Source organism: Typopeltis vanoorti, chromosome 22 (assembly GCF_054136105.1).
Source record: "Typopeltis vanoorti isolate ZY-2024b chromosome 22, IOZ_Tvanoo_1.0, whole genome shotgun sequence".
Lineage (NCBI taxonomy): Eukaryota > Metazoa > Arthropoda > Arachnida > Uropygi > Thelyphonidae > Typopeltis > Typopeltis vanoorti.
In genome coordinates this window covers 19,280,383-19,295,630 of record NC_143570.1, presented here as the reverse complement: position 1 = coordinate 19,295,630, position 15,248 = coordinate 19,280,383, and the positions used below count along the sequence as shown (strand labels likewise).

Below are 15,248 nucleotides of genomic sequence, written 5' to 3'. Positions count from 1 at the left end.
TATCGTAGAAATTATGCTGATAGGAAAAAAACTAAAACTGAAACATTTACTTTGCATTCATTTTTTATTTTTCCTAAAAGAGTACCATATAAAACGAATTATTAATATAGTAATCGATCATGGATGAATAGTAATTTTTACCATTGATTATTATATTTGATTAATGCGATTTTGGATTAATTATTTATATTCAAATAATCAAATATAATTGATTATTATATTTGATGAACACGAGGGATTAATTAACCTTGTTAATCATGGGACCTATACAAGGAAGCATGATTCTCTGACTAAAGTGAATAACTGCTGAAATAAATTTGGTACTAAATCAACAATAAAAAGACAGGTAATGAAAATAAGCTGAAAATTGAAAAAATCAACTGCATTCTTAATGGAGCCTATATAACAAGTAAGACATTTCAGCTATTTATATACAATTTTAAGTGAAGATGGCAAATTAAATATGAAAATAGACAACAGAATTAGTAAAACTGGTATTATAGGAAGTCTTGATTAATTTTAACTATAGATGAGAACACAGACTGATAAGAAAATCACTATTTATTAATTATTGCTGATATTTTACTGGTATTCTATCCACTATCTTCAGAGCACAAAAACAGTTTGTCACAGTACCTGAGACAACAACAACCCATTATAACATGGAAGTAGTTTGAACAATAGTAACATACAACACAAAGACTAAAGTCCTAATTAGGCACCATCTATATTGAAAGAGAGAGAGAGAGGGGGGGAAAAAAAAAACCATAGAGAAAGCAGGTATTAATTAGGTCTTAAGGTGACTGTCTCCCAAATCTTTGGTAAATTTATACAGCTGTACTAGTTGAAGTTTGGAGTATGTTTCAAGGCTTTTGTTGATTCCAAGAACAATCTCTATGACTTATAAAAGCTTCTCTGGAGCACTTTTGTTTTTTTCCAATTGATCCTGTGTGCAGGGGTATCCAAAGCATGGTCCTAGACCCGACTTGTCATAGCGATAGAAATTGCTATAAAAAAACTGTTACTATACAAATAAAAGCTATATCACTAACAAATAAAAGTAGTCATCTTTGAAACCCCATTTGTAGCAATATAATTCTTAAGATGCTGCCATTGTTGAAAACATTTCTGGAACTTATTTTCTGGAATGCTTTTTATTGTTATTATCACCACATGATACTGGATTCAGAAATGTCAGGAAATTGCATCCTTTCAAGGCATTCTTCAGTTTGGGGAACAGTCAAAATTCGCATAGGGCTAAGTCATGAATAGGGAGGATAGTCCAAATTTTGTGTTTGATTTTTAACCAGACAGCTCCTGTATCAACTGCAATAACATTGTTTTGTGGATGATCAGTTGTTTGGACAAATTTTAGGTCTCTTCTTATGAATAGCTTCAGATCACCTTGCTGGCACTTCTAAATAACAGTGTTAGTTCAGTTCATTGTTTGTCCTTGTTTAATGAACTCAAAGTGAACTATGCCCTTATGATTGACAAACAAAACAAACAAGCATTGTCTTAATACTCTGATCATGACATTGATTGACATTCATGGTGAAGATGTTTTTCATTGTATGCTTTGGCATTTTTTGGCTAATATTACTTATCAAAAACAGACAGTTGAGAAACATTTTAACAAACATCAAGTTGTTGCTGCTTTTGATCTTCACTTAAAATTCACAGAACCATCATTGCTGAAATTTTTGTCATTCCTAAATCATCTGTGAAAATTTTCCTCACTGTTTCTTTGTCAAAATTTAATTTTTCTAATGTTAACCGTTTATTTCATTGTATGTTGGACCAAATCGCTGAACACTTTCCACATTTCTAAAGGCCAGTTAATTTATGGTTACCCAGTTCTTTTGTTGTCTCTCTCTCTCTCTCCCTCATGCCCCCCAAATGCTCTAGACTTTTTTGTGGCATCACCACCATAAACCATGCTTAACATTTCTGTTCAGTACTTGTATTTTTTATATCGGTAGAGTTGGTAGTTATAATTATTTCCTTGTGAATTGACATGGAAATGGAAAAATAGGTGTGATGTGACTACTTTCAAGAGTTCATTCATCTCAAAGAAAGAAATGTCAGTATAAAAACAAAGCTGTTGTCATCTCCCACATTGTAGCTGATTATAATAATAATCCCACGAAAATATTTTTCTATCTTTTGGGTGCAGCTTATGGAATTTGAACATTCTGTGTGGAAAATCATGCCAATGAAAGAAACCCAATTTCAGATAGACCTTTGTAGGAAAATGCAAATTATTTGGGAATACTTGTGGTCATCTTGGAACCAGTTCAAACTCCATTTAGGCTTACTGTTCATTATTTTTCAGGTGATATTCCTTCCACAAAAAAAGAAAACCAACCCAGTGACGAATGTGTGTTAAATGTGTAACAAATAAAAGCTTCAAAAGAAAAAGTCTTTCTTAATTTGTCATGAAGGAATTATCACTTCTAAAATTTAAAAAAAAAATGAAATAAAATAAAAATTGGATTTTAATTTATTTTTGTACTCAATGGAAGTTATTTTTATACTCAAGATAACTCAGACAATTTCTTTAGGAAAATTAATTTATATGGGAATGTAATTTATGAAATTTGTCATGTCGTACCATCATTTTTTATTTTGGTACATGGCAGGAATTTGATGATGTAATTTATGATCTTATGTAAAATTAGGTTTGAATTAAAAACAAAACTACAATCTTTTTGAAATTCATTCTTGTTTGGTTTAGATCTCATGTATTCATAAAAATCAAACTTCAAACTTATTCATTACTTCTCAGTTTCAGATGTCTAACAAAACATGTCATTATTCCTTTCAAAATACAAGTTTATTCCTTTCAGAGTAGTACAAAAAAAAAAAAAAAAAAAAAAAAAGAAGAAAAAAGCAAGAATGCATGTCCTTTTATATTCTGTTGTGAAAATTTACTCTTCATAATTTAAAAATGCTTTTAATTATTTTTATTTATGAGCTATTTATGATAGCTCTTTGAGTATATAAGACTTGTCTTGATTATAAAAAAAATATATATTTTTTATAGACCACCGATCTGAAGAAGATATTTCAGTATTGTTTGCAAGGACTTGGTGAACTCAATAGGATTGGAACTCCTATTCCAGCAGAAGCTGCTAGATTACTAAAAAAATTTTTAATTATTGCAGAACAAGTTTTGACTTGGAACTTTCAGTTTGCTTTACTATGTATCCTTGACAATTGCATGTTCAATATTTCTGTCAAAAATTTCTCTTTATTTATAGAGTAAGATAGTGACCATTATGATCATATCATTTTATCATTGCTCGTTATTTTTAAACATTTCCAGATAAAAATTAGGTTTCAAACTCAGTGCACATAGTCAACTATTACTATAGTGATCTGAAAGCAATGAAAAGAATAGCTTTAGTGGCAAGTTTATTATAATGAGTTTCATTCAGCATAACATTGATGCAACGGGGTTTTTGCTGGGACACTGGTAGTCCGTTGGTAACTTTACTATAGTTCTGTTTGCTGTAGTAAAATCTAATCTAACCAGTAAGATAATGCCATAAGATCAATAAATAGCATCATGGAATAATACTAAGCTGTTTTTTTCACTGAGATACGTTGATAAAGAGATTGATGCAGTTTATTTGTGATTAATGTACACAAGCACACAAATATATATATACACAAGTACTATATTCACCAACACCTGAAACAGTGTAAAAGCTCAAGCTTTTATTGTAGAATTTCCTTTAGCATTTAAATAAACCCAATTGCTAGGATTTTAAAATATTCTATATAATTAGTCTTTAATCATGTCTCGCATTTCAGATTTCAGTTTTTACTGAAACAAAGTCAATATTTATGCATGGTTTATCCTGACACGTGAAGGCAAAAATATAATTTTCGCCTTCACATGTACAAAAATAATACACGATGGTAAACTGAGAGGAGACCTCCACATAATGTTTAAAGGAATGCAGAGAACTGACCAGGGCTTCTGACCAAATGTCTGATCATCACCTTCTCATGGTGCACCATGTTAAGCATCTACCTGGATACTGTACAAACAAGGATGGGCTGGCAATTTGGAATTTAGCCAACCAATTATATTCTTATTCGCTTAAATGACAATGTAAAATGATGGTACAACATGACAGAATTTCATGCTGGCTATGGCATTGTCCGGTTAAACAAGGCCCCCCATTATTTTCACCACAGACCAGAGCAAACAGCGAAAAGTCAGCTACTGGAACAAATCCTGAAACACATTGCTACTCTACATCACCAGAGTTCAAGATTGGTACTATCAACATAAGAAGCCTGAATGGCAAAGAAATGGAACTACTGAGGAATTGGCACATCGACATAATAGGGGTGACTGTAACAAAAAAAGACAAAAACTGGTGGAATCTTTCTAAGCAATAAATACAAAATGTTATATTCAGGCAATAACAATCAGGGAAAAAGGAGTAGCTATAGTATTCAACACTAAATACGAAGCTAATCTTCTCGAATTTGATTCTTTAATGATACTCGTGACATAATGATTAGAAATATATACACGTTTGCACAAGAATAATGTTTAATTTGCAAAATATTTCGATCTGAATATTACAGACCATCTTCAGTGGCTACATAGGAATAGTTTTAAAAAACAAGGTGGAATACGAACAATTGATCATTCACACATAGAACGAGCCGCGTGATGTCATATCGCTAAGTATTAGAAGAGTAAACATTTTTAAAGTCATAATTAAAGATATTAATTCAGAAATTCATATAATAATCTTAAATAACATTAGACTAATATAGGAAATTTACATAAAAAAAAATTAATTCATGTGTTATCCTGATTAAACTTTCCCAAATTTTTGATATAGATATACAGTCATTATTTACGCAGATTTACGCAAGTATACTTGCGTAAATCTTACCAGAAACACTCAGTAGAGAAATACCTCTGTAATTCTCACGTTAAGTTTTATTGCCCTTTTTGTATATGGATACTATACAAAAGATAATTTGTATAGTACCCATATACAAAAGAGCTCTGCTCCAATCATCTGGAATTCTTCCCTCTGTCCAGGCCTTCTGAACTATGCAGTGCAGCCACTGTATGACTTTTACATACCCCTGTTACTTGACATTTCTGGTCGAATATCATCTACTCCTGCTGCCTTTCTACATTTCAGGCCTTTGATGCTTTTTTTTTCTACTTCAAGTATAGATATGTTTTCGTGACTGCATCCCTGTTGAGTGCTTTTTAACCACTGTGCTATCACTGCATGTTTCATTTAGTGATTTTTCGAAGTAGTTACTCCACACATCAAGGATATCTTTTTCTCCAGTTTTCATTTCACCTTTATCATCTCTAATTCCTTTTACAGCACTCTTTCCTCCATTTCGAAGCTGCTTCAACAACATCTAGAATATCTTGCCACTTTCGTGATATTTATTTTCTGTGTTCTTACCAAAATCTTCCCATGACTTGTTTAGGTAGTTTTACAGTGTTTAGCTTTCTTACATTTGTCTCTGTATTGACCACAAGCTGACTTATTTGCTAGGCACTTTTGATATGCTTTCTTCTTTTCCTTCACTTCCTCTTTAGCTTCCTGTGTCCACCATGGAGTTCTGATTTTTCTATCCTTGCAGACAACTGCACCACATGCCTCTCTGTCTGAATCAATGTTTTCTTCAGAGCTTGTCAATGAATCTCCAAGGTTTGATTCCTGTTCTCAAACTCTTTCATTTTTTCTTGAATAATGTTTGTATATTTCAGTCTACAGTGCACATCTGAGAGCTGCTCATCTTTTATTCACTTTAAAACTGTCTTACATGTTCTTCTTTTCAGTATGAATTTCAGTTTTATTCTGCTCAAGACTAAATGGTGATCACTTCCATTTCAAATCCTCTATACACTCTGGTGTCTTGCACCAGGCAGAAAACAACACACTATCAACAATAACATTGTCAATGAGACTTTTCTTATTCCTTGCCTCTTCTCTCTATGTGAATTTTGTGTACATTTTTATATTGGAACATTGTGCTTGTAATAACCAGTCCATGTTTTAAGTAGAATTCCAACAGGTATTTACCATTATTATTAGCTTTGCTCTTTTCTTCAAATTTTCCAAAAATATGTCTGACAATCATTTCCTATTCTGCTATTTAGAACCTGAATAAGGACCAACTTTTCCTTTTTCATTGTGTCAATTGCTTTCTCTCTAAGGCCTCAAAAAATTCTTCCACTTCTACCTTAGTAGAACTTTACTTAGTACAACTTAGTACAACATTACTACAATTGTTGGCCTGACCTCTGGTGGAAAAAAAAAAAAAAAAAAAAAAAACTGGCTGGAATGATGTTAATATATGTGTATAGTAGACAACACAAATAATAGGACTCTAGCGTCGATGTATAATTTTTTATTTTAAAATTTAAAAAAAATTTTTTTTTTTCACCAGAGGTCAGGCCAACAATTGTGGTAACGGTTGGTCAGTGTCTTTAACGAACCATTTTGATTGTAGTATAGCTTGTTTCTTGTGTATCTTGTGTATATTTGTATGCTCCAGAAGATGACCTTGACATAAAGGTCGAAACGTCGAATTGTAGATTTTAGTTATATTAAACTAAAGTTTTTATTCAAACATGGTAGTTGTCTCCATAATTTTCAAAAATGCATTCGGATCACCGTGCAAGCCTAAAAGAAAGGATTCAGATCATCCATGGAAATGATACCCATAAGCGCTGCAATTGCTATGGTAAGCTAAAGATTCGTATTTCTCTCTTGATCAATCGGCTGGCCTTTTTAAAAAGATGCAGAGACAATAACCTTATTCCGATCTGCATCAGGCTAAAAAATAAATTTACGTCCGCTAAGGCACTCCATATCTATGACCACACAGAAAAAGCAATGCTAAGAGAACAGATTCAAACAGCCCGCCAAAACCTAGCTACAACACAAAATCTGGTTTCTAAATTATTAGAACTATCGAACTATGTTAATCCAGACATTCTACAAACACTTGAAAGAATTACTGACAATTCGGCCAAACATACCCTGGAAAAGAATAAAGAAAAACTCGAGAAAAAAAATTCCACAGTTTGAAACAACGGCAAAATATGGTGGCTAATCACAGGAATCCATCCAATCCTTCCCAATAAACAACAATGAACAACAAACAAGGGAGACAAGGAGCGACCAACCACCAACAAGCAAGAACCATGTGATTAACCTATCAAGCCACACCTTGAACAACGGCAAACTTACACTACTGAATAAAGGACTGAACTACGCAATAGCACCTAAAAAGGTAAACAAATTGATTTTATCTACCACATTGAAAGAGGCATCAGATCCCTACCTAACAATATAGCAGATAAAATACGACTAGAAACCAGTAATGTCCTAAATACCAAGAAAACCATACAGAATAACCTGACTAAAACAGAATTAGCAGCAATCAAATCATTAAAAGCCAAACAAAACATAATAACGAAAGCGGATAAAGGTAGTGCCACTGTTGTCCTTGACAGGTCAACATACATACTTCAAATGAACCAACTAGTAGCCGATAACAACACACATAAAATGGTAAATTATAACCCAACAAAAAGGATAAAGGATAAAACAGAAAAACTACTAAAGTCCGTCACTTCTTGGCCACCAAACACGGTTAAAAAACTCAAACCCCACTACGCCCCCCCCCCCCAGATTATATGGGGTTTCGAAAATACACAAACAAAATGTGCCCCTTCGACCAATCGTGGAAGGAATAGACAGTCCCAATTACCACCTAGCCAAGAAATTAGCGGCAACACTCAAGGAGTTGGTAGGTCATTCCCCCTCCTACGTAAAAAAAACACACAACACTTTATAAACAAAATCAAAAAACATAACACTCGACAAAGACGACTTATTAGTCAGTTTTGACGTTGCTGCCCTTTTCACTAATGTCCCCATCAATGACACAATTCTCCTACTACAGAACAAATTTCCGCCCGACATAACGGCCCTCTTTGCCCACGTACTAAAGTCCGGTTTCTTCGTGTGGCAAAACAAATTCTACCTACAAAAAGAAGGTACAGCCATGGGCTCACCACTATCCCCCCCCCCCCAATCGCTAACTTCTACATGGAAACCTTTGAGCAAAGGGCTCTTGATTCTGCCACGCTACGACCGACAGTCTGGCTCAGATACGTTGACGACGTGTTCGCGATCTGGCCGCACAGGCGACAAACGCTAAATTACTTAGCCACCTAAACAAACAACACGAACGCATACAATTTACCATCGAAATCGAAAACCAAAATTCGCTCCCCTTCCTAGACACACTAGTTACACGTCTTCCTTCAGGCAGTCTATCCTTCACGGTCTACCGTAAACCGACACACACTGGCCAATACATACATGCGAATTCATACCACCATCCATCACAAAAAAATGGAGTCATAAACACCCTTAAAAACAGAGCCACAACTATTTGTTCTAACGAGCAGGCCCTGAAACAAGAACTAAAAATCATTAGTGACACATTCATAAATAATGGCTATAACAAAAATACTGTGAATAAAATACTCTATAAAACTACAACGAAATCGAATCTAGATTACAGTAAAACCATAGCCATCCCATACATTAAAGGGTTATCAGAAAAAATCAACAGAATCCTACAACATTATAACCTCAATGCCACCTTTAAACCACCCACTAAACTTAAAACCATATTCAGTTTCTCTAAGGATCCTCTCCTCCCATTAGCACATCCTGGAGTCTATTGCATCCGCTGCACCTGTAACTTACCGTACATTGGTGAAACAGGACGGACAATCCCTATACGCACGAAAGAACACATTAGACACATTAAATATAACCATTATGGTGAAGCAGGCCTCTCAGACCACGCACTTAACACCTTACACCAAATCAACTGGAAAAGCACCTGCTCCTTACACCACACAAAAACCTGGTACGAAAGCAAATTTAAGGAATCCTGATAAACCACCCAAATATCAATAACAAAGATGGCATGAAAATTCCAAGGATCTGGATGGCACACATTCAGCCTTCCTAATATGAAAGATTCAACATAAGTCAGAACTCTAGCCAATCCGCTAGTATTAGAAACCATCCCACTCCAACTGGCTGGAATGATGTTAATATATGTATATAGTAGACAACACAAATAATAAGACTCTAGTGTTGATGTATAATTTTTTATTAAAAAAAAATTTTTTTTTTTTTTTCCACCAGTGGTCAGGCCAACAATTGTGGTAACGGTTGGTCAATGTCTTTAACGAACTAGTTTGATTGTAGTATAGCTTGTTTCTTGTGTATATTTGTACGCTCCAGAAGATGACCTTGACATAAAGGTCGAAACGTCGAATTGTAGATTTTAGTTATATTAAACTAAAGTTTTTATTCAAACATGGTAGTTGTCTCCATAATTTTCAAAAATGCATTCGGATCACCGTGCAAGCCTAAAAGAAAGTGTATACATTCTTCTATACGGGAGAATTCTTTAAGACCTAGCCACTTAAAACAGGAAAATTCATTAAACTGTTGCATTTACATGTTCAGATAGTTGAAACACCCTACGTAGTGTTTCCACATTACACCAAAACTTTTTTGCCCCAGATTTGAAGCCATCAATTTCCATTTTCTTCAACATGTCCTTTGCTTTCAATGGTACGAAATGTTCATTTTCATAAATGCTGACGTATGGTAACCCTAACTTCAGACTGCCTGCCATTCAAGATGATTTGCGCTGTATTTTGTGTTGAATACTATAGCTATACCTTCTTTTCCTTGATTGTCATTGTCTGAATATAACATTTTTGTATTTATTGCTCAGAAAGGTCTCACTAGTTTTTTGTCTTTTTTGTTTCAGTCACCCCTATTATTATGTCGATCTGGTACTTATTCAGTTCCTCACCTAGCTCCATTTCTTTGACATTCAAGCTGCTTATGTTGATAGTACCGATCTTGAACTCTGGTGATGTTGAGTTAGGGTGTTGGTTCTTGTTGGTGATCTAAATATCAGAGAGTAAGAAATGATTGTCATACATACAGAAATATTTTGGGAAAATTTGGAGAAAAATGTGCACAAATTCACATGCAAGGAAGACGCAAGTAATAAGAAAAGTCTCATTGACAATGTTATTGTTGATAGTGATGTTTTCTCACTGGTGCAGGACACCAGAGTATACATAGGATTCGAAATTGGAAGTGATCACCATTTAGTATTGAGCAGGATAATATTGGATTTCATATTGAAAATAACATGTAAGGAAGTTTTAAAGTTAATAAAAGTTCAGTAGCTCTCAGATGTGAAATGAGACTAAAATATACAAACATTATTCAAGAAAAAATGAAAACGTTTGAGAACATTAACCAAACCTTGAAGATATAGTGGCAAGCCCTGAAGAAAACACTGACTGATTCAGCCAGAGAAGCATGTGGTGAGGTTGTCTGCAAGGATAGAAAAATCAGAACTCCATGGATCAGAACTCCATGGTGGACACAGAAAGTTAAAGAGGCAGTGAAAGAAAAGAAGAAAGCATATCAAAAGTTCCTGATGAATAAGTCAGCTTGCTCTTAGAGAATGCAAAGAGAAATGTAAGAACGCTAAACAGAAGTCATGGGAAGACTTTGGTAAGAACTTAGAAAATAAATATCAGGAAGGTGGCAAGATATTCTGGAGCTTGTTGAAAAAGTTCAGAAATGGAGGAAAGAGTAGTGTAAAAGAAATTAGAAATGATAAAGGTGACATGAAAACTGGAGAAAAAGATATTCTTGAAGTATGAAGTAATTACTTCGAAAAATTGCTAAATGAAACAGGCAGTGATAGCTCAGTGGTAACAAACACTCAACAGGGATGTCAGGAAAACATATCCATACTTGAAGTAGAAAACTCTGTCAAAGGCCTGAAATGTAGAAAGGCAGCAGGAGTAGATGATTTTTGACCAGAAATGCTCAAGAATGGAGGTGTAAAAGTCTTACAGTGACTGCACTGCATAGTTCAGAAGCTGTGGACAGAGGGACGAATTCCAGTTGATTTGAGTATAGCTTTCATAGTACCCATATACAAAAAGGGCAATAAAACTGAATGTGAGAATTACAGACATATTTCCCTACTGAGTGTTCCTAGTAAGATTTATGCAAGTATACTTGAGGAATGGTTGAGCAGGATTGTGGAATTGAAGCTTGCTGAAGAATAATCTGGATTCAGGCCAAAAAAATGTTGTCAGGATAAGATTTTCAAGTTACGACAAATAGCTGAGAAATTGTGGGAATATGACAAAGATCTGTATTTATGTTTTGTAGACCTGCAAAAGGCATGTGACAAGTTGCCAGGAGAAAAGCTATTAAAAAACGCTACAGTTATATGGTGACAATGGGGCATTATATCAAGCTGTACTTAGTCTTTATTTGAGTTCTATTCAGCAGTTGGAATTGAAGGCAGTATAGGAAGATGGTTTGATGTTAAATCTGGTGTCAGACAAGGATGCACATTATCCTTTCTCTTATTCATTGTCTATATGGATTACATTATGAAGGAAAGCGGTATTAAATCTGATATCAAAATTTGAGATGTTGATCTCAACTTACTTCATGCAGATGATGCTATACTTGTAAATAAATCCACTACAAGTCTACAAAATTCCCCGACTAAATTGAATACATTTTGTAATAAATTTTATATGAAAATCAGCAATAACAACACCAAGCAATGAAAATAGGCAGGAACATTGGAAATATGAACTCCATTGTGAATGAAGAACCTACAGTAAAACATTTCAGCTGCTTGGGCTCAAATTTTAGTGAAGGTGGTAAATTAAATATGGCAAGAGACATCAGAATCAACAAAGCTGGTATGTGGTAGGAAGTGAACTGAATAAATTTATATAGAATAAGAGAGAAATTAGTCAAACACTAAATTAGCTGTGTACAAGACCAGTTCAAACCAATTTTAGCTTATGGATCTCAGAACTGGATTAGAAATAAAACACTTGATTACTGACTAGAGACCACACATATGAGAGTTCTGAGAAAGATTAGAGGCATGAACAAGTGGCATCAATGGCAATATATTAAAATGAGGATATTATTAAAGAACTTGGTATTATTGGTATCCGGGAATGTGTTAGTAGAGCTAATCTCAGGTGGTATGGTCACTTAAACAGAATGGGAGAGGAAAGATTAGCAAATCAAGTGTTCTCTGCCAGGTTAACAGGAAAAAGACCGAGGAAGACCAAGATATAGGTGGATTGATACAGTAGAAAGTGCCTGAGAAACAGAAATATAAGATCTAATAATGTTGGAATCTTGACAGATAATAGATTAATTTTGAGGAAAGTTGTTGATAGGAAGTTAGTAATGATGTATATTTTTCTTGTACTATCATAATATCATGTACCTCCCTTGTGAGTACATGACAGGAATTTGATGATGATGATAAACTTTCTTGTAGGTATTATGTGCACACTTCAGAGCAAGCATTGTGCAGAGAGAGAAAACAGTATAAGGCCATCAGACCATCAAAATTGTCTTTTAGGGAAACAAATATACAAGAGTTTTTAATGAAATAAGTAATTAATTGAAATTGTATTGAAAAGTTTGAAGCATTAAAGGTGCTCTGGGACAAGATCTCATTTGAGATAGGCATTTAAGTTTTTCCTTCCTTCTCTAGTGAGGTATTGTATTATAACTGTCACTTGGTCATTTATAGACAGCAGAGTCATCCTTTACTGACAAAACTTGAAAGCAATAGCAGATTGTTATTATTCTTTAGCTTCGTGATATTATAAAGGACTATACAGGATTCATAAGTCTTTGATCTGGTTTATATATGATATGGTTTATAGAAAGTATTTTCACTTGGTGTTACAAAGTAAATTATATATTGCCTAGAAGTTATATTGTTTAATCCTTTACGAAGTGTAAGCAAACAGAGTTTGCTTAGGAAGTATCTTCACACGACTAGGCTACTTGTATATATATATACTGTAGACTTCACATGAATTGTCTCAATATTCCATCATGCAGTGCACATTTCCTTTTGAACACATTATTGTTCATTATGGAAAGGGTTACTAACCAGACCAGTTTAGACCTTTATTACGGTCTCATCAGTGGGAGCAGGTTCAGAAAAGATGCCATGGTTGAATTAATTAGGGATACTGAAGCATTTGATGTGAACTCACCAGCCATTATATACAGCCTTTATTCTATATAATCCTTCACATACAAACTTTGTTTGCTTACACTTTGAATAAAGCATTAAACAGAAGACTATTGTCATTTAGTCAGTAGCAGAATGATTAATGCAATGGCATTACAAATATAGTTTACTATGGTTTATTTCATGAAGGTTTCATTTTTATTTTACTTATTAATTAGCAGCAAACCTGTGAAACAATTAAACCTAACTGTACTTTTTAACAGTGATGAATTTGAGAGGATTTGCTTGCCTGCTAAAGCATTTGATGTATGGTTTGCATACTCCACTCTTTGGCTGACGAAGTTGAATTATAATGTCAAGATTGTGTATATTGTTTATTCGAGTATTAATATTAAGCAAGAACCTTTATTGAATCTTTTTCTCAAAGCTATAGGACTAAAGCTGTATATCTAAAAAAAGTATGTTTTTTAATTTTATTTTTTTATTATATATATATACACACACGCACACACACACATACAGGGTGCCCCAAAATTCATGCAAGAAGTAATTTTGATAGAAAACACAGGTTTTTAATTAAAAATTGTAATTTCTTATTGATTCATAAAGTATACAATATAAGGTTATGCATGGAATAGCATATCGGGTAAATGGCCTTCACTGTTTTGCTGACACATACGCACTCTTTTCTATAAATTTTCCATGACCGTTTTGCATAAATGTGGCTGAATTTCGTTGATACAGCCTCAATTTCCTCCTTCAAGGCGTGGGTGGTCGTGGGCTTGTTGGCATAAACCTTAGACTTCAAAAAACCCCAAAGAAAAAAGTCAAACTGCGTTGTCACATGATCTGGGCAGCCCATTCTGATCACCAAAATGGGAAATTACACGACCAGGAAATGACTCATGCAGTAATCGAATTGTTTCTCGGGCTGTATGGCATGTGGCACCGTCTTGTTTAAACCACATGTCATCCACATCCATATCTTGCAATTTAGGCACAAAAAACTGGATTATCATGTCACGATAGCGAGCACCATTAACTGTTATTGCCTTACTAGCCGCATTTTCGAAGAAGAATGGACTGATGATGCCTCCAGCCCAAATTCCGCACCAAACAGTGACATGTTGTGGATGCATTTGTTTCTCAACAATCACTCGTGGATTTTCTGAACCCAAATGCGACAATTTTGTCGATTAATGAAGACATCAAGATGAAAATGAGCCTCATCGCTGAAGATGATTTTGTTCGAAAAATAAGCATCCACTTGTTGTTCCATAATCCATTCAACGAACTCTCTTCACTGTGTGTGGTCAGTAGGCTTCAATTCTTGAGTCGATTGAACTTTGTAAGCATAAAGATGCAAATCTTTCGTGAGAATACGCTGTAGAGAGCTTCTCGAAATGCCCAATTTAAGACCATGGTGCCGAATTGATGTTCCTGGACTCTCAGCAACACTTTCACAAACTGCTTCGATGTTTTCTGTTGAACGACTTGTTGAAGGATGGCCAGAGTGTATAAGATCACTAATTGATCCAGTTTCCTTGAATTTTTTAATTAGTCTTTTCACAGTTGATGAAGTTAAATCACTATTCCAACCATATTTTGTACGAAAATTGCGAACTGTAGCTGCCAAACCTTCATTATTTTTAAAATATTGCTCAACAATGAAAATGCGTTGTTCTTTCGTGTACCGCTCCATTTTTAATAACCCTGGACTGTCAGCTGTCACGCTGTCTTTTTTTCTCATTGGCAACACTTTACCGCACAAATGGCGCTAAATTTAAATCTTGCGTGAATTTTGGGACACCCTGTATATATATATATTTTTTTTTTAAGTGAGCCAAGGACTAACAAACATGTTGGCTGAAATTCAGCAGTGTCTAATAGTAAAATTTTGATGGTTCAGTTTCTGCTGCATTGCATTTTCAATGTTTAGAGCATTTTAGCCATGTAATTACTTCTAACTTGCAGTCAACCATCTGCTTTCTCAGCAATTTTTTTTACGTATGAGAGATTTTATGTTTTGAGATTTAATTTATATTTTTAACATTAAATAAGTAAAACATTTCATG

General features: G+C 34.3%; 1 protein-coding gene across 1 annotated transcript in view; it reads left to right on the top strand.

Moving 5' to 3' along the window:
* LOC150094192 (exportin-4-like) overlaps window positions 1-15,248 on the top strand; it is a 541,216-nt gene that overhangs the window by 182,576 nt on the left and 343,392 nt on the right. Inside the window, exon 6 of the mRNA XM_090412419.1 lies at window positions 3,047-3,206. Within this exon, the coding sequence (XP_090268545.1) occupies window positions 3,047-3,206 (160 nt within the window). The remainder of the gene's footprint in view (window positions 1-3,046; window positions 3,207-15,248) is intronic.